At 46.2% G+C, this 20,298-nt stretch overlaps 1 protein-coding gene across 5 annotated transcripts in view; it reads left to right on the top strand.

The window, feature by feature from the left end:
* Positions 1-20,298, top strand: part of PTPRT (protein tyrosine phosphatase receptor type T) — a 1,014,822-nt gene that overhangs the window by 269,313 nt on the left and 725,211 nt on the right. For 3 of the 5 annotated variants that reach the window (XM_076011129.1, XM_076011128.1, XM_076011127.1), the window contains exon 1: positions 9,222-9,341. In XM_076011129.1, the coding sequence (XP_075867244.1) occupies positions 9,317-9,341 (25 nt within the window). In that variant the 5' untranslated portion in view covers positions 9,222-9,316. Of the gene's footprint in view, positions 1-9,215; positions 9,342-20,298 lie in introns of those variants that run through there. The other 2 variants (XM_012781110.3, XM_020281830.2) reach the window with 1 other exon arrangement.

Genomic DNA, 20,298 nt, shown 5'->3' with positions numbered 1-20,298 from the left:
GTGCATCCTCCTGCCTAACTTTGAGCCCCCAACTCCATTCCTTTCCCTCCTCATCATTCCATGGCCTTCCCTGTGAGTGGAAGGGGCAGAGTCTACCTACTGTGGTTTGACCTCCCAAATGGCCAATTTGTATCGAGGGCCCTGGCAGTGACTAGGGGCAGAGGGCATGCAGACAGGGATGGGGGAAGGCTTTGCAGCCACCTGCTTCCTTCAACTGGTTCCTTTCAAGGTCAAGATTAACCTCCCAGTTCATTGCCATGGCAACCTAGTGTAATGGGTGAAGTGCAGAGACTGAGTTATTATAAATGGTTGGGGTTCACAGACTCGTTTTGCCACTTGTGATTTGTGTGATCTTGTGCTAGTTTTTTAAACCTTTCTATGCCTTAGTTTCTTTATTCATAAAATGGAGGCCAATGGCCACATCTGTCTCATGGGGTGGTTGTGGTAATAAGTGAGTTACTATTGGTAAACACCTAGAACCGTGTGCCTGGCACTGAGTCCTGGTTATCCTTACTGTCTCTCAGATCTAATTGGGATTTGTGAACACAGGGGCTTTGTGCTCAATAGCTCTCAGCTTCTGTCTCTCTCTCTTGCATCATGATTACCTGGCCCTGCCAACCCTGCTCAATCCTGCTCATAGTTCACTCCTGAGCAGTCTCGGCTCTCGTTTGACCTGTTGCTAATACTCTCATTTCTCCTCTAACAGCTTCTTGGCCTTCCCGCAGCCTCACCTCACTCTTCTTCCTTGCCTGTGGCCTGATGGCTTCTCCTTGGTTCATTCTGAGATTTCCCTTCTCTCTCTGGCTTCAGAGTCTCCATCTGTTCTGAGCCTTCGTGGCATCAGGGTAAATGTTCTTAACAGGTGCAGCCTGACCTCTGAGCTCTTGGTCCCTGCCCTGCTTCCAGGCTTCCGCTGGGTTCACTCTGACCCCCAAGAGAAGCCTACTGACAGTGGATGAGAGCCGCCTCTGTGGGCCCTGGCCTGGCTCTCCTGCCTGAGTGGAGGGGTATCTTAATATGTCCAACCATTCCTTGAACAATAAAGGACAAACACATACTACAGGCCAGACTCTGAGGAAAGGCACCCATGTGGCATGTCCCTGTTTCCATGGAGCTTTGGGGCATGGAGTTGGATGGACACAGACCTGTGGTTTCTGTTCCTGTCCCCCAGATACCCACTGCTGAGGTCTCCTCTAAGCACCATAAGGATGATGTCAAGTGGGCTACCAGGACTTTCAGTACCAGCTGCATAACCCAGGGCAGGGGGTGTTTCTGCACATCCTCATCCATGGCAGATCACAGGGGCTTCTGGTCACGTTTGTCACAATTATGAGCTCTACCAGAAGTAGTACCTACCATGGAGGGCAACCGAAGACCCCCCCCTTTTTTATCATTATTATTATTCTTTTTAATGTTTGGCCCAGTTTTCTTTCTTTACTTAGCTCCGCTGCTAGATGTTAAAGGCACAACTTTGTATTCTGGAAACATCAGGGTGAGACCAGATTCTGTGAACACACACAGGGTGTTTGCAAGAGGGCAGGGTTGGAGCAATGGAAAGTACCTGGGCTTTGGCACCACCCAGCCGAGGGCTAACATCTTGACTCCACTGCTTCGTGAGGGTGAGTTTGATACCACATCTGTAAAATGGGTACAATCAAAATGACAGGGCCTGTGGTGAGGGTGAAAGGTAATATAGGTAAGGCTTGCACACGTTCAGCTGTCAATAAAAGGAGGTGTTGCTGTTATTATTGCTGTATGTGATTATGTGATCTCACTCCTTTTTTTTTTCCAGCTGGGCAAGTCCCGTAGGAGCTCTGATGACATGTTTCTACCCATAAAAAGGAGAGAGCAATGCTTCACTCTCAGAGCAGGTGTTGACAAGCTACAGCCCCTGGGAAAAATCTGTCCTGCCTCCGATTGTTGTAAATGAAGTTTTATTGGAACACAGCCACACCCATTTGTTGAGGTGCTTGGGTGCTTTTGCACTACAGTGGCAGACTCGAGTAGTTGTGATAGAGACTGTGCAACTGCAAGGCTGAAAATATTTATTATCTTGTGCTTTATAGGAAAAGTTTGCTGACCCCTGTCTTGGAGGGTGGGGGTACTGGAGTTACCTACATTCATATGCATACACACCTGTGCAGCCCAAATATAGTGCCCGGCACACAGCAGAAGCCCACCAAATCTTTCAGTTCCTCTACTGAACTTAATTCTGCTCAAGAATACACAGGATCATATCTGAGAAATGCAGAGGCAGACACATTTATATTTTTATTGAATTCTATTCCTCTCTCATTTTCAAAAGAAGAGCTCATGTTTTTTAAAAAAATTCTGATTGACACTATAAACTTTATTTATGCTTTAATGTATCCTAAAGTGTGTATCCTGCACTATTTTTACTTCCCTTACAGATGCTGATATGCTATACATTACCAAACCCAAATGGATTTTCAAAATCCAATTTCCTTGCTACAGTTTTCCATTTCTCTGTTGACTTTTTATGTTTGATTCACATCAGAGCATCTGGGGCCATTGGCACATTTTGACCTCAACGTGCCCAGGGAAATAGTGCTCTGTTCAGGTCCTTGGCCAGTGGCTGCACTTCCCGGTTATGTTCGTCTTCACCAGACCAGGACTTGTCCTCTGGAGGCTGAGCCTAGCTCATGGGGTGGGGGTTGGTTTGTGAGGTTTTGTTTCTTCCCCCCAAAATGTGATTGTGGTAAGGTTGTCCTTAGTTAAATGGGGCCACCTGCTCTTCAGATCTGAACGAGGTTAGCATCCAAATGAGTGTCTTTTGGGAATCTCTCCAACCATGTCTCCCCTAAGTAGCCTGCCATCAACACCTGCAGTGATGACTGGGGTCTCTTTTTTTTTGGTCAGTGTTATGGTCCTTAGGAATTGCACCAAGACAAATAGATGTAATTTTTGAAGGAGCAAGAGGAGCTGCAGTGAGACTCAGCATCATGGGTTGGGACGTGTCCTGCTCTGGGTCCAGGGGACACTTGGTTTCCTTTTCTCTTCCTCCCCTTGGCGGCTCTCAGTGCCCACGGCACTGTGGCTGGTGCTTGGGCCGGCAGCGTGGCTCCTGAGAGTTCCAGTCCTTCTGATTCTCTGGAACCCTTAACTGTTACAACTGGAAGTTTCCTTGCAATCATTTTCTCCAGTCTCTTGCCTTGAACCCAGAAAATGAAAGCTCAGAAATGGGGGAGCTTGGACCCACCTGCATGTCAAGTGCTATCAGGTGTATGGTCTTGGGCTCATGGACACTCTAGTTCTCAATCTGTTGGTTGATAGGAAGAAAATCCAGAGAGAATTGTTTAAAAAGTACTTATTAGGTATATTGTATCTCCTAAATGGTTCTTAAATCTTAGAACAACAGGTAGCAGGTGTCCAGACTGCATTGGGTTGAGCCCCAATGAGTTACTTTTCCTGAATTGTGTGTTTGGGTGATGCTATCAGTTTATATTGAGAATGGTTATGAGAAACAATCTCATGAAATTGGCCACGTACCCCTTGTGTGGATGTTGTTTCATTATGGGATATGTGGTTTCTGTTACGAGTATTCCTGCAGAGAAGTTCTTGGCTGTTCTAAGTGCCTGGAATGGTTGTCATTTTCCTGAGCAATTTGGCTTTCATTGTATGAACACAGAGTGTCCGGTGCCTGGCCAGGTTTTCCTTTTTCTGTCGGGTGTCAGAAGCTCAGAGCCAAATATGTAGCCCCCTTTTAACAGACAAACATGGGGAATCGTAGCATGGATTTGCAGTTTCTCCTTCTGTCCTGTTTTCCCCCACCTTTTCCTGCCCTCAATTTGATTTTCGCCACCATGCCGTACACCCTGCTTTTGTGTTTATCAGGCTGCTGTGGCTGGACCACTGACCAGATAGAAAGCATCCCTTGAAATATCCTGCTGTGTGGGGAGCCCAGGGGTTCCATGGAAAGGTCATGAACTGTGTTTACTGCTGGGATTCAGACATGTATGAGTGATAGAAGTGTAGAACAGGAGCCCGTTTCTAGAAACCCTCCTGTAGGAAGGACATTAAGGCCCCCATGACTGATGACAAATTCTGGCAGAGTGGGATAGAACTGACAGCAGGGCCTGAACATCCTGAAGACATAGTGGCTCAAGATAGAATGAGAGCCTGCTTTTAAATCCGCTGTAAGCGAGCTCCTCTGCAGGGGAAAGAGAGGACTGTAATTTGAAAATAAAAATTGGGTCACTGGGGTCCCAGGCTTGCTGCTGTGAGACCCTAGAATGAAAAGAAGGGAAAAGCATTTGCTCACTGGCTGCAGATTGAAATGGCCACCGCAGCTCAGCAGGTGGGATCAGTAAGGTGGTCCGGGGAGTGGCTGCGAAGAAATGGCAGGTCCTTAGTCCTTACAGGGCCAAGACCCGTCAGTAGCCAGCTCAGGAGTAGCCAACGCATCCACTGTGGCTGGGCACAGGCAGGGAGGTGAGGGGTGGACAACTCATCCAATGAAGTGGGAGCACTTTTTAATGTGACCCTGCCTAGAATCTGTAATCTGGGATGCCTAGGGGTATAACTGTGAGCCTCGTTAAATCTTGTCTAGAAGCAGGAAGAGAATTTGGTTAATTAGACCATGAACTAAAATAAATGAATAACTTCTTTGAGCATCAACTCCTTTGTATGAAAGCATATTTCACATTGCACCTTCAGTGTATGTTGGTGTCCTCCTCTTTCCCTCTACTCTGTGAACTTGGTCAGAGTAAGGATCATACCTGTTAATTCTGCGTTCTGCATAGAGCTCATAGCAAAGAAGACCTCTGTTAAATGTTTCTAGAAGAAGCAAGAGAATGGATTCAAATGGGAGAGACCCAATTACCTTGGAAGCCCTTTATCTGCCTGGTCCCCTCTCATTCCCTTAGAAGTGAAAGCCTTCATCCTTGGTTTGGGGAGATGATTCTCTCTCTGGTCTATTAGAGAGCATGGGCTCTGCAGTTAGGCTACCATGGATTTAATATCGGCTCTACCACTTCCCTCTGTGTGGTCCAAGCAGGTTATTTAACCCATCACTGCATCAATTACTTTATATTTAAAGCAAGGATAAATTGTACCTCATATAGTTGTGAGGATTAAGTGAAGGCTAATGAGATAGCATATGTAATCAGTGTCTAGTGTATTGCCCGGCTCAGAGCAAATTCTTGAGAGAGCATGCTTCTGTTTAATATTTATTTTTTTAAATCACTCTGTTGAGGTATGGCCCATTTGTTGTATTACTCAAGTTGTCCAAGTCTCTGTTGTGGTAGCAAATAAACCCTAAGGTCTCAGTGGCATATGACAAGAAAAGTTTGTATTTTGCTCCGGAAACGTTGAATGCTGATATTCCTGGTCAGGTGACTCTTTAAACAGCCCTTCTCCAGTATCTCAGGAATCTAGACTTTTTTCTTGCTTGGATGCCACTGTCTTACACCAGAGCTTTGAAGGTTCTCACAGCAGGGGAAGGTGAGAAGGAATGTTTGGAAGAGATTATTAGTATGGGCTAGTCCTGAAAATGGTGGATATCACTTTGTTACACATTTTCAGATTTTGCCACTTGGTCTTCCCTAGATGCAAGGTGTCCTGGCAGCATAGTGTTCTTGCGTGCACAAGAACAAAGGATGAAACTGTTTGCCGTATACATAGCATTGTCTTGGCCATGCTTTCCTTCTCCCACTTCCTTCTCTGGTCCTGGAGGCTGATCTCAGTTTAGGATTCTCAGTCAGCTCTTCCCAAGAATACCTGGGATGCTGCAGCCTCCCCACGCAGATGAATTGCAGCATGTCAGGGTCTGTTGCTGATGACATTGACCTGCTTCAGTTGTCTCTCACATGCTGGGCTCTGGTGAGGAGTTGCCAATGTAGGGAAAAGGGGTTGGCCTTCTCAGAGCAAAAAGAACTACTTCCACTTCTGCTGTTTTTGTTTTGATTTTCAATAGAGTATGTTGTATTTTCATAACTGGAACATACACTCTGCTCTTCTGGTCAGAGAAGGTTTAGAGAAGTGATTTTTGGAAGATCCTTTGGAATTTGTCAGACAGGCAATGTGGAGAAGGGAGAAAGAGCTTTCTAGGGAGAGAGGGGGCAGGTGTGAGGTTTGGAAGGGCAGGTGGAGCTCAGGGCTTGGAAAGGCAGGTCCACTAGTATGGGCTCACCATCACTCAAGTCCACCTCGGTCTGTGTCAGGCATCACACTGGCAATTATTGGTTCATTGATCAGCACATAGTGATTAAACCCCTACTATGCACTAGAAGAGTTCCCAGGCATTCTGGAGATTACCTTCTAGTGGAAGCTGGTCTGTTGTCTTCCTTCTTGCTTTTCGAGGGTCCTCCCTCCCCAGTATATCTGGGGTGATGTCTCCTCTGTCATCTGGTCCTTACTTTTCCTCTTGTCTCCTGTGACTTCTATCCTTGTCTACAGATCCTTATCCATGCACACTGGCCATTGCCTTCTTCCCTCCACACCAGTGACATATGGCTGCTGTGTATAGCCGACTGTCACGGAGGGCTTGGGTGTTGTGATGGCTGCAGCACAGGACAGGTAGCTGTGTCCAACTTGTGATCAGAAAGCTCCTGGACCACTCCAGCTTAGCCATCCTCCCTCCTGCTCCTGACTGTAGCCTCCCTAGCACACACTGGAATGTGTAATTTTTTATTAATTTGTTTGATTACCATCAGTCTGTCACTAAATTGTGACAGATGTCTCTCCTGTAAACCACTGTGCCTAGGACTGTGCCTGGTCAACAGTAACTACTCAATTCAATCATTGTTGAATTAGTTTGAATAAGTTTAAGGAAATACTTGGTTCCTACCAATGCATCAGCTACTTCACATCCCAGGACATCTTTCACTGGCTGCCACCTTCTGTGGGTTTCTGCTTTTCACTGTGCTGCTTGGACTTCTCTCTCTCTCTTTCCTTTCCTTTCCTCTTTAGCTGTCTACGTACACTACAATCACTTTCTATTACTATTTAGTGGAAAGCAATATAATACTCTAAACTCCTGCACCACTGAAATAGGTCCAGTCTTCCTTTGCCCAGCTCAAGAATTATTGGGGTGCTGTCTTAGTCCATTCAGGCTGCTATAAGAAAATCCCCTAGATTTATAAACAATAGAAATTTATAAACAATAATTTATAACAGTAATTTATAAACAATAGAAATTTCTTGCTCATAGTTCTGGAGGCTGGGAAGTCCAATATCAAGGCACCAGCAGATTCGGTGTCTGGTGAGGGCCTTTCTATGTGGGGAAGTAGTGAACAAGCTCCCCAGGGCCTCTTTTATAAGGCCAGAGCCCTCATGATCTATTATCTCCCAAAGGCTCCACCTCTTACTACCATTGCATTGTGGATTAGGTTTCAACATATGAATTTTGGGGGTGACACAAACATTTAGACCTTAGCAGGTGCTAAAGGCCAGTTCTCCAGGGTTTCAAGCAAGAAAGGAAAGTAGCTTTGCCGTCACAGGTTTTCTTGCATGGTGTTTTGACCAAATTCTGTGTCAAATCTGTCCACAGGACTTCCACCACCACTATCCAGAGGAAATCCCGGGTCTAGGGTGCAGAGGAGGGATTTGGTCCTTTGTAACTGATGGAGACAATGGTGTGATGTTACATGAAACTGCAGATACAGGCAGGGGCTAGTGTGGGGTGGTTTCTGTACATTGAGCAGAGCTGTGTTTGGACATTGTCTTAGTCTGCTCGGTTTGCTATAACAGCATACCACAACTGAGCAGCATATAAAAGAAATTTCTCTCACAGTTCTGGAAACTAGGAAGTATAAGATCAAGGCACTGGCAGATTTGGCATCTGGTGAGGGCCCAGTTCCTGGTTCATGGATGGAGGCTTCTCCTTGTGGCCTCACATGTTGGAAGGGGTGAGCTAGCTTTCTGGGGTTTCTTTAAAGGGCCATTAATCCCAATCCCTCATGTTCTAATCTCCTTCCAAAGGCCCCACTTCCTGACACCATCACCTTGTGGCTTAGGGTTTCAGCATGAATGGAGGGGCGGAGGATGCAAACAGACTATAGCAGATGTGGTCTTGTGCGTGTTGGGGAACCTCTGAGTGTTTAATAGTGGGGGACGGTCATGTGATGAGATCTATGAGCACCAGGGAGACAAGAAAGGGACAGTGGGAAAGATGGACTGGGGTGTGAAGCTGGGGTCTGGGAGAACAGCTGGGAGGTTGCTGTAGAATTCAGTGCAGTGCTGCCTCCCTGCCTTTGTGGATGTGGTGGGCCCACCAGAGTGCCATTCTTCCCGCCCTCTGCCCCTGGAGATGCTGCCATCCTTCAGAGCCCTGTTCAGTCCTCCTCCTCTTCCTCCTTTTATTTTTCAGAATATAGTGGGCTGCTGTTCTCCTGGACAGACCAGCATTTCCTAGTTGGAGCCTCCACTTTACACCCCACGTCTCTCTCAATGTCACCTTGAAGTGACTTACAGCCTGTGACATATGCCCAGTGAATCCTTGTCAAAATCAGATGGATATAACTTATTGTCAAACGGTGGATGGTTTGACCTTTCAAGTTAAAGCGAGAAGCTTTAAACAGGATCAACATTGCCTTTATTATCTTCCAGGTGCCTGGTTGTCTAATTTCTCACAAATGCAATTCTTACTCCATGAGAAATGATTCTTCAGGCTGCTTTTACAAGGAAGGGGGTGGGCATTGAGAACATATTTTGTGCCCGTTATTTCCCACATGTAATTCCATTTAGTTTTCATGATATTTCTATAAGGTAGATGTTCACCTCCATATTACAGGTGAGGAAACTGAGACATACAGGTGTTAAGCATCTGGCCTGAGCTCACCCAGCTTTGCAATGGTGCTATGTGTCTGGTTTTGTTAGACTCTGAAGCAAGTGCTCTTTCTGCTGCCTCTCAGCATCTCTCCCTGTTGTAGGAAGCAATTATAGAGGCATGCCCTGGCATTCATTTTTCCTACTTAGAATGAGACGTTGCTGTTTACTTTCTCAGGAAGGAAGATTAAAATCAATGTAACTAGCCTTATTAACTTTTTTAAATAGGGGGGCCTGCAGATGCCAGTGCCTTTCCTGAGAGCACCAAAGCAAATATAAAAATCCAATTTGCTCGCCCTTTTTTTTTTTTTTTTAAATCTTCTACAGAGTTTAAAATTCAAAGCTGTAAATGAAGAGCCGATGAGATGGGGATAATGGACAGAGCCTCAGACACAGGAATTTATTTACCCATATCTCTTTGTTTGCAGGTGGCTGTTCCTTTGAGGAGCACTACAGCAGCTGTGGTTACAGCGTAGCCCTGGGGACCAATGGGTTCACCTGGGAGCAGATTAACACGTGGGAGAAACCAATGCTGGACCAGGCGGTGCCCACAGGTACGTGATCCATCCTGTTTGGGGCTGTGATGGGGATACCAGGCTTCTACCATGACTCATGGGGGACAAACTTCCTTCTGGATTGAGCTGTCTGATAGATGGCAACAGATACTCTGTAGATAGTGAGTTCCCCACACACAGAGGTGTTCAAACCAAGGCTAAGTGAATTCTTCAGGGTGTGGTGGGAGCTGTATGTCACCTGGATTTAGGGACCTTTAGGATAATTTTTAGTTTTGAGATTCTAAGCATTAGATACAAGTTAGGGAATCGCTGGGTTTTGCTTGGGAGCCTGATGGTTGTGGGATTTTAGGAGAAAAAAGAGCTTCTGAAGAATTTAAGGTCACTCCTTTTCTTCATGGCCACACAGACAAAGGCTGTATGTATATAGGGATATTTCCACCGCCAGAATGCGACCTGTAATAAGGTTAATGTCCTGACACCCCCAAATAGCAAGCTTATCCTTAACCAGTGGGGCTGCGGCCTAATGTGAGTTCTTGATGGACACTGCACGGGCAGGTCTAGGAGAGGTACCCTGCTGTACTTCAGGGGAAGTAGCCAAAGGAGGTACACGCAGGAGAAGATATTTAGAGTGAGGAATACCTGGGTGAGGTGAATCTTGAAGAGGCTTACCTGGCGATATAAGCCAGGAAGGTTCCAGCTCTGGGAAAGTTCAGACCATCTCTCTGATTAAAATGATCCTGGCTGCAATTGCGAAGTCAATTGGTTGTTGAGATGGGAAGCCGTTTCGTACAGTTTCCTCCCACCCGGCTCCCTCTAACCTGTACCTGTCTTGGTTTTCACGCCCCACCTGCCCCCACCGACACTCTTGCTCAGTCTCAGCTGTCTCAGCGCACTCTGGCCATTGCACCCTGGAGCCCTTCAGGTTGGTTCTCTGCTTTTCCCATTATGGCCCAGCCACTCCCATGCTTTCAGATGCTACCTGCATACCGGCAATCCCAACACTTCCACCTCTAGCCTAGACAGCTCTGGGAAACTTAGTCGTATACGACACTGCCCAGCTGCCGTGTCTTCTAGGCCACCTCTGGGGCACGGGGTTTTCCTGGATGTGACTAAGCTGGAGGCAAAGAAGATACTCAGAGATGTCCAGGGGAGGGTGTGGCTTCATTGACTTGAGTTTGGCTCCAAGGAGGGGGGCACTGGATGGCTCTATATACTTCCTGTTAAGGGCATAAATTGTGTAAGTTTCTCCTGAGGGTTGATACAAGCCTTAGGTATCTAAAGTTGGGCTGCGGTACAAAATTGAGCATTTCAGATCTGGTAGGATCTTCCTTGGAGTGAGCAAAGTGAGCAAACACAGCTACACCTGCCCACTGGTAAGGCAACATGAAACAACCTCTATGTCTGTTGCCCAATCATATATATTTTTTCCAATCACATTTTTTAATAGGGCTGGCTTTACTCTCAAAAGTGTCCTGGTTTAGATGATAGAATCACCCATCCCATTAGGTACTCCAGGAGTCCAAGACACCTCTGATTAAACATATCACATTTGCTCTATTCTTCCTGGATGTCTTTGGTATTGGCCAAATAAATCCAGATTTTATAGTGTGTATGCATGTGTGTGTATGGGTATGTATGTATGTATATGCATATGTGTGTTTGTGTATGTATGGCAGTGTGTGTATGTGTATATGTGTGCATATATATGCATGCATGTGTGTGTATGAGAGTGTGTGTGTGCATGCTCACATATACTCTTTCTGCTCACTTTTCGCGCACCTGACACCCTGCAGGGTCTTGTATGTTCTCCAAACTCAACATCTCCAAAACCGATCTCTTGATTCTCCCATTCCCCCTTCCTTACCAACTCACTCTCCAGCATTCCTTGTCTCAGGAAAACTCACTTCACCCACTCTGGTGCTGATTCAGAAGCCCAGGGGCCGAGCTTCTGTCTTTCCTATCTCTCACCCCCTTTTTCAGTCAATCTTTGCTCTGCCATTTTGCCTGCCAAGTATATCTTGTGTCTGCCTAAGTCCCTGCATTTCTCCCACCATTGCCTGGTGCAGACAACCTTCAGATCTCCCCTGGGTAACTGGAAACCTTTCTAAAAAGTTCCTTTTTTTGACTTTTATCCATTCTCCATGCAGAAGCCAAAGAGATTAATTTAGACCAGGCATGGTGGTTCATTCCTGTAATCCTGGAACTCTGGGAGGCAGAGGAGGGAAGATCGCTTGAGCTCAGGATTTCTAGACCAGCCTGAGCAAGAGTGAGACCCTGTCTCTAGAAAAATTAGCTGGGTGTGGTGGCATGCACCTGTAGTCCCAGGTACTTGGGAGGCTGAGGCAGGAGTATGGCTTGAGCCCAGGAGTTTGAGGTTGCAGTGAGCTGTGATGACGCCACTGTACTAGCCCAGGTGACAGAGTGAGACTCTGTCTAAAAAAAAAAAAAAAAGCAGAGAGGTTATTCTAGAATATAAGCATGTTCTCCTTCCTTGTCCCTACCCTTCCCTTCTGCTTCAAGCCCTTCCCAGGCTGCCCGTTGCTCCTAGAAGGAAGACCAAGGCCCCTGTGTGGCCTCCAGGGTCCTGAGGGCAGGTCCTACCTACACCTCCAGGCTCTTCATGTCTCACATCCCACTGTGCTCACTTTGGGCTGGCTTCTGTCAGTTGCCAGAATGTTCCGACTCTCTCCTGCCTCAGGGACTCACATAAGGTTGGCACTCTCCACGGAACCTTTCCCCCACCCCACCAGGCTTCCTCTTCACACCTCCTCCTGGGCCAGCTCTGCGTGACGCACCCTGCGCTTTTCCTCAGCAGCACCCATCACAGCTGCTGCCATTCGTTCAAGGTACGTTTTACCCCTGATGAGAAGTTCCCTGTGACTAGGGCCCGTGACAGTCTTGTCCTCAGCTTTATCGTCAGTGCCTAACGTGGTGCATCATACACAGTATGTATTAATACTAAATAACGTTTTGTTGTGTGGATGCATGAATACACGGGCGGATAGGCTTTATCAGGTGTTTTTTTTAAATGAAGGAATGAATGATAAACATTATAAAAGGCTTTTTTTTAGATTTATTATTTTTATTTTAGCATATTATGGGGGTACAAGTGTTGAGGTTACTTATATTGCCCATGCCCCCCTCCCCCCTCGAGTAAGAGCTTCAAACATGTCCATCCCCCAGACGTTGCACATCTTGCCTCTACTACCTGATCACGTATTTTCATCTTTGCTACTAGCCTTCCCATTTCACAGACTAGAAAACCAAGGTTCCAAGGAGCTGAGTGAGATTGCTGCTTCTCCCCTGTGCTACTCTGTCCCCAGAGACACAACTTTTGCTTCTAATCTTAATTTCCTCAGCCCCTCATTACAGCACATTGTCATTTCATAAACATTGGATCATGCTAATAACAATCTTCTGGGCTTTTCCAAATAGAGGCATTCGATAATGATCACTGAAATTATTCTGTCATGATGTGCCTGTGGACCTCTCTCAGTGGCTCTGTGTGCTTCTTAGGCAGAGAGGCATGAAAGCGAATTTGGATTAGGCAAAACTGTTTGTTCTTCTCATGGGCAGAGGCTGAGATCTTACTTTTCCTTCTGTAAAGCCAGTAGTTCTCACCTTCTTGGAAACCTAGCTTGAGTCTATTTGTTCAGATATTCCACAGCCTTTACCTATCCTTGTCAGTGTGACGAGCTCTGTGCTAGACTTGGTACGGGTAGGTCCCTCTGGTGGCCTCCCATGGCACACAGCATGAAATCTGAACCTATCACCTGGCCTGCAATGTGCTGCATGATCCAGTGTCTTCTTGCTCTTTTTCTTCTTGTTCAAAATGCTCCAGGCGCACTGGACATATTTGGTTCCTTGGGCGTGTCAGATTTTTCCTGGCACAGGCCCTTTGCACATGCTGTTCCTGCTCCGTGGCATTGTCTGCTCCGCGGCATTGTCTGCTCCGCTCTTCACTCGGCCAGTGTCTTCAGTCTCAGTTCACAGCGACCTCCTCTTATCTGTCTTGTCTAACCGAGGGCTCCCTCGTTGTTCCCATGCATGGCATTCTCTTCTTTGCTTTCAAAGTCCTCATCGTAGACATTTTTGCAGGTCAACATATTCCAGTCTAACACCCCAGCTGAGTGACCCGGGGGCCTCAAGCCCTCTGCCTCAGTTTCCTCATCTTTAACTTGGGCACCAGCATGAGATTGAGGATGTCTGCATGAGTGTGAATTGTCTCTGTATGGCGTAGGGCTTAGTCGATGTTGGTTTCTCTAAATATTTTCTGGTTCTTACAATTTCTGGGACTGTAAGTCTAAGTCTGCCTCAGACCCTGCCCCTCCTTCCAGCTCACTGGTTCCCAGATGCTGCTTTATAAAGGAAAACTGCCCAGCAGGTGGTCTGCTGTGGGTCCCGCCAGGCCTGAAGGGCTTTTCAATGCCAGAAAACACTGCTGCCCGAGGGCACGGGCGGGCGTCTTCTCCAGCTCAGCTCTGTGAAGCCGCGCACAACCACTGTCACACTCTTTTCTGTTAGGTCTGGAGCTGAGAGAGAGACACATGAAGCCTCATGTGTAGCAAAATGCTGTTTATTTTGAGCATCTGGGTGCAGATGGTGGAGGCCAGAGAGCGTCCACCCTGAGGGAGGGGAAAGCCTTGGGTTTTACAGAGGGTTTCTTTGGGGGGAGTGAGTACCTGGGCTAGAACAACTGCTGTAATAAAATTATTTAAACAACCAGTTTCTGGGGCCCTTGCGTCTGTCTCATCCTGCAAAGATAAGGGAGAGGGGTAGTCTCGTCCTTATCAGGGAGGAATAGGAACACCAGCCTGCAGCTGTCTGTTAGATTTTACAACTTTGGGGGACTCTCCAGACTCCTGCGGCTATTGTTTTATAAGCCTAAGTTTTCCATTAACCGCATTCCGTCCTATACATACCTTTTGGATTTCCACCTGGAACAAACCTAACGTTTTCCTCGTACCTCTCCGTGGGAGAAGCTCTTGGCCTAGCATTCAGGCTTTCAGACTAGGTTTCCCCCACCTTATTTTCACTGGGGCTGTCACAGAGAAACAGGGGTTACTACACCCACAAACCCTCTCTCCAGGCCTCTGTCCATGGGACTCACTGCAGCTACTCCAGTTTCTAGTCCTGCATTCCCCATCCTTGGCATGGGTTTCAGCAAGGCCACCCTGAGGTGCAGCCCAGAGCCCAGCAGGGGGGTCTCTTGGGGATTGAAGGAAGATGCAAGGGCTATAGATGTCCTTTTAAAAGGGTGGAAGCCAGAAGTAAGGGGCTTTGGGAGGCTTCCATCTATTTCCTTCTAATGCTTGTAAGACATTCTTTTAAACATCAGGAATGAGCTAGATTCACTCTCAGGCTGTATTCTTGGGTGCACGAGAAATGCTGCACTTATTTCTCTTTATTACGTCAACTTGAATCTGACCCTGAGCCCCTAGGCAGTTGAGACATTAAATTATAGTCACTATTGGGGCACCCTCTTCCCCAGGATTCTGTGAATGTCCAGGGGACTTGAGCAGGCCGCTGTGTTTTACTCTGAGAAGCCCATTGCTGCATTTGCTGAGGTCCCTTCTGGTCCAATGATTCGCTGCTTGCTTCCCAGGCTGGGAGCCCAGGGGCACCACCCCACATCCTTCCGGGGCCTGCCCGCTCTTCAGGTACTGCTGCTGAGCAGCGTGGCACCAGCAGAGCCATCCTGTCCCCATACCAGGGTGGGGGAACGTCTCTCTCACCTTAGTTCTCAAAGGCACACAGAGCCCAGCCCTTCTCAGCCCCCACAGTGTACTCTCTGCAGCCTGTTTAGACTTTACAAAAACACAGGAGGAAGGAAGGAAGCCTTGACTTTAAGCAGCGTCTTCTCTGTGTCCTGCACACGTTTCTAGAGCAGAGAAACACAAAGAGCCAGTTAGTTTCCTGAGTGGGGAGAACGCACACACGACAGGAATATCTCCACCCAGCAGTGTGCAGTGAAGCAGCACAGCCTCCAGGGCGGGACTGGCCTTTCCTTTCACACCACTGGGCCCTTGGCGGTGGGTTCCTGCCTTGCTCTAATGGCTGATGTTTCTAGAGAGAAGGTTGGGGTCTGTTATGGGTTGAATGGTATCCCCCCAAAAGATAAACTGAACTCCTAACTCCTGATGCTGGTGAGTGTTGTCTGATTTGGAAATAAGGTCTTTCTAGATGTGATCAAATTCAGATGAGGTCATGCTGGTCATACTGGACCCTAACTCAGCCTGACTGGTGGAGGCAGAGAGACACCCGGGACACGGGGACGGAGGCCACGTGAAGATGGAGGTGGAGACTGGAGCGTCATGGCTACAAGGCAAGGAATGCCAAGGAGTGTCAGTAGACACGGAAGTTAGGTGAGGCAGGGAAGGAGTCTTCTCTTGAGCCTTTGGAGAGAACGTGGCTCTGATTTGAAGTCAGCACCTTGATTTCAGACTTGCAGCTTCCAGAACCGTGAGAATAACCCTCTGTTGTCTTAAGCCACCCAGCTTGTGGAAATTGGTTACAACAGCTCTAGGAAACTAAAACCAAGTCAGTGACACAGCAGTGCCCCAACCCCACTTCCTTTTCCAAACGAGAATTCATGCAAGAGTGCAGTAAGTGTTAGAACCTTTGCTTTTTTTTTTTTTTCTGAGGGATCTGGCATTTCCTACCCAAGAATTGGGGTAAATATTTTCCCATAGAACATTTCACCTACTGTGCCACCATCCCATGAGTTCAGAGATATTGTCACCCCTTTAGTTTTGAGAAAACTGAGTCCTAGAGAAGTGAAGCAACTTGTGCAAGGTCACGTGAGTTTTATGTGGCAGAGGAGCCGGGCCTGGAGTCTAGGCTAGAGAGATATATATCGTATACACGGTGCTGTCATCAACTAAGCATCTTTTAAAATTATTTCTATTTGTAGTCATGATTTATGATGGCAAAAATAATGTGTATTCATTGTAGGGCATATGCACAATAGCGATAGCTATAAAGAACAAAATGAAAGTCATGTTTCCATAAACTCACATAAATATCTATTTTTCTATTTAATGCTATTTTTTCAGCATTTTCCCATGTCATTAAACATTCCTCAAAAGCAAGGTTTCTAAAGGCTTCATAGTTTTCCACTGCAGTGACTATTCCACGATTTATTTAACCACCCTGTATTCTTGCATATTTAAATTCCTCCCAGTTACTCACTCCTAAATCACGTTGCAGTGAGTGTTCTTGTACACACATCTCTGCTCATCTCCAATAGGAGTTACCAAATTTGCATTCATATATATAAATGTCTGTGTTCCCTTATGTACCAAAAGCAGAATGATTATATATTATCTTTGAGATCTGGAGGAAGAATATCATTACATGTCAAACATGAAATCCTGGAAATTTGCCTATGAGTTGATGGTCAGGAAAGTACATTGAAGTGCTAAACACAAATCAGGCACTAGGGATGGTCTCCTGATTGCACCCCATTTTAGCTCTCAGCTTAGGTACTGGATGGAGACCTTCTGGGCTTTAGCAGGAATTATGTTTGAAATAGTGTCAACCAGAACAGTCCAAGCATTGGCCAGGAAAGTTGGACATGTGGATATTAGCTGTCAAAAGCAGGGTGGGCTCTACAGTGCTTACTGGATAAATTGCAAGCATGTTCATGGTTTGTGTAGAGAACTAACTTCCATTCACGTAGGCAGGGACAACATTTTATTTTTATCTGAAACCACAGCGCCGAGACTTAGTAGGTAGCTGTAAATGTTTGTTAAATGAAGTGCTCTTATTAATAATGGAACTTTCTCATGATCCGACCTCAGTATCTATCTCTAGCCGCAGTCTCCTTCTATCCTCTATTCTCTTCCCTTCCCCCTCTCTGTAATCATGTGAGAGAGTTCTTCATGTTTATGTTTAGAGAGTCCAGGCTCCAACCCACTTCTTGATTTGGGAAAATCCCATTGTGTTGAATCTATGTGGAATGCGGCACTTGCTAGAAGGTGCAGGTGCCAGATACTCACCACTTCCTGGCAGCCTGCGCATGGCTGGACAGGTAACCTGGACCCAGCCAGCTGGACCCTCCTCTAGGAAGGATGAGCCAGAAGCCAGAGGCTTGTGCATTGGAGTGTCCAGTGGTAGTGGTGGTGTCTGGCCACGTTGTTTGCATGAAAAGAGGTTGCTGGACTTCCTGCTTGTAGGTCTGCCAGAACTGCCTTGCTTTCTGCTTGTTTTTCAAGTCTGATCTTCCAGCTTCCTGTTCATGATGAGCTTCCCAGTGTTTTTCCAGGACATTCCTGTTTTTTTAGAAAGATGATCATAGTTGATGTCTCTTGTTTCTGCCACCAGCTCTGCAGGTCACAACGTCACGCCTTTGCCCTTGCTGACCCCTCTGGCTAGGGCTCACCTCCTGTTCCCCTTCCTCCTATATCACAACCCTGCACACACGCACCTCCTCCAGGAGGCCCTCCCTGACTCTCCTCTCAGCACTCACCTCTTTCCCATGCTTCTGCTGCTCAGTTTACCGCACATTGTCTCTGATTTTCTACCAGGGCTGTGAGCTGCTCTGGGTGTGGGCTGCCTGTCATTGCTGAACTCCTTGTGCCCTGCGTGGGCCCTGGAACAAGGCAGGAGGTCCACATGTGGACTACATTGTTGTGAGGGTTATTAGTTTTGGGAAAGTCAGGAGGAAATGACTTCAGGAGAGCCCTGGGGAGGCTCCTGCCTTTGACATTTTCACAACACCTGGGGCATCTGTAGTTTTTGTATCTTGAGTGCTGACTCTCAGCTTGATGTGGCTGTGGTCAGGGTGAGCCACTTGGTCCCAAGCCCTGGTTGGTCTGGGTTCTTCTGCTCTGGAGTTGAACCCAGGATCCTTGGGGCACATAAAGGGACATGGGGGATTATCCCTTCCTTTCTTCTGGGATCTGCTTGTGACTTGTGAGAAGCTCCCTCTTGGACACATGGGATGCATCCCCAACTGACCCACTGTTCCTTAGTGGCAGGCTTGCATTAAGGCGATCTGAAAGTGTGGGCCTTTAAGTATTCTTAATCACTCCTGATACTATTATTGATTGTCTTAAAGCTATAAGCTCTTAGGTTCCCATTTAGCCACTATTGAATCAATACATTTTTTTCTTTCTCTTTAATGATAAAACATTATATATTCATTCATAAAAATGCTGTTTGTACATATGTTAGCTCTCTCCATCCCCATTTCAGTTCACCTAAATATCACTATTAACATATTGATGTGTATTGAGAGAGAGAGGGAGAGAGAGGAGGAGGAGGAGGAGAGGGAGAGAGAGAGAGAGAGAGAGAGAGAGAGAGAGAGAGAGAGAGAGAAAGAGGGAGCATGAGGAAAGGGAGGAGGGAGGGGGCGAGGCAAAGAGAGAGTATATGTAAGTGGTGATAGTGATGAGAAGTGATATTTGTGCAGTGCTCACTATGTATTAGGAACTATCCTAAGCACTTTAAATTAGTAACTCATTTAATCCTCACAATAGTCCTCTGATGTAGATATCATCATCTGCATTTTACAAATGAGAAAACTCAGGCACAGAAAGCTTAAATGACTTGCCCAAGGTCATAGTTAGCATATTCTTGAGCCAGGACTTGCCTTCAGGAAGTCTGGGTCCAATCTGAGCTCTGGAGGGTTTTGCTGGAGCACCTCCTAATTTCTTAGTGAGTAGGATCTGTCGTAGTTCTCTCTTCATACCACCATATTCAGATCTAGTTTCACCTTCCAGGGCTACATGATATTCTACTGGATAGATGCACCATGGTTCACTAACACCAAGATGTGGCAGAGGGAGAAGAAAAGAGAAAAGCCAAAATGTGTCCCATATGCTCAAATAAAAGACAAGATCTTTGTCTCCAAACAGCTCCTGGAAAAGCATCTCCTATTATGGGATGGTTTCTCGAGTACGTAGAGTTGTAAAATTAATTGAAGAAACTACATTAGCCTGCGATGACCCCAATCAGTGCTATTTTGGGATGTTTACAGAGATCACAGAATTGGGAGGAAGAAAAGGCAAGGAAATTGAACGCAGGTTTAGCAATTTTTCTGGAGGATGTGACCAAACAATGATGAGTGCTGTTGGTTGTTATAAAGTGTCCTAAAAATGGTTTTGAAAAGCAACAGGGGATCATTGTGCTGATCAGAATATACAGCAGCCAGATGAATGGGTAAACGTGTCTGTGCTAATATCTACACAGACGCTTGCCTTGACGTTTTCTGGGACATCATTCCTGGACTGAAAAAGTATTGTATTCCAGATGGTACAATTGGAAGTTAAGGAGTTGTAGACTGGTGACATTCAACTTGAAAAGTGGTTCTTCTGAGACCAACACTGGTGCCTTTGAAAAGTTTTGAATAAAGAGGTTTTGTAATCTATGGCAATGGACAATAAACCACTATTTTTTTTTTAACCTTACACGTGTATACCACTTACTGGACAGTGTTCTAAGGGCTTTACATATTTATTTATTTATTTTTATTTCAGAATATTATGGGGTGCAATCGTTAAGGTTACTTACATTGCCCTTGTCTCCCCTCCCCCCTGGAGGCAGAGCTTCAAACGTGTACATCCCCTAGACAATGTGCATCACACTCACTATAAGGGCTTTACTTTAACTCATTTAATACTTCAACAACACTGTGAGCTGCATATTGTCATTACCCCTGTTTTACAGACGTGGAAACTGAGGCCTAGAAAGTTCCATAACTTGCTCTAAAATTCGTGGTCCATGGAGGAGCTGAGCTTTGAATCCAGGCAGTCTGGCTCCAGAGTCTGTGCCCCGAAACACCATCTATTTTTGCATTGACATATTATTTTATGAAACATACGGTTTTAAATATGTATGTGTAATTAAATCATATAGTAGATACCAAAAGTAGACGTTTGACTAATTCATTCATTCCTCTGTGCACCTAAAATTTTATATATCGAAGCTGCCTGAAGAGTTTTCTGTGGGGTCTTCTCCCTGGGATCTTGGAAGGAATGCTCTGCTTTCAATC

This window comes from Microcebus murinus, chromosome 16 (assembly GCF_040939455.1).
Source record: "Microcebus murinus isolate Inina chromosome 16, M.murinus_Inina_mat1.0, whole genome shotgun sequence".
Lineage (NCBI taxonomy): Eukaryota > Metazoa > Chordata > Mammalia > Primates > Cheirogaleidae > Microcebus > Microcebus murinus.
This window is presented reverse-complemented; position numbering and strand designations above follow the sequence as displayed.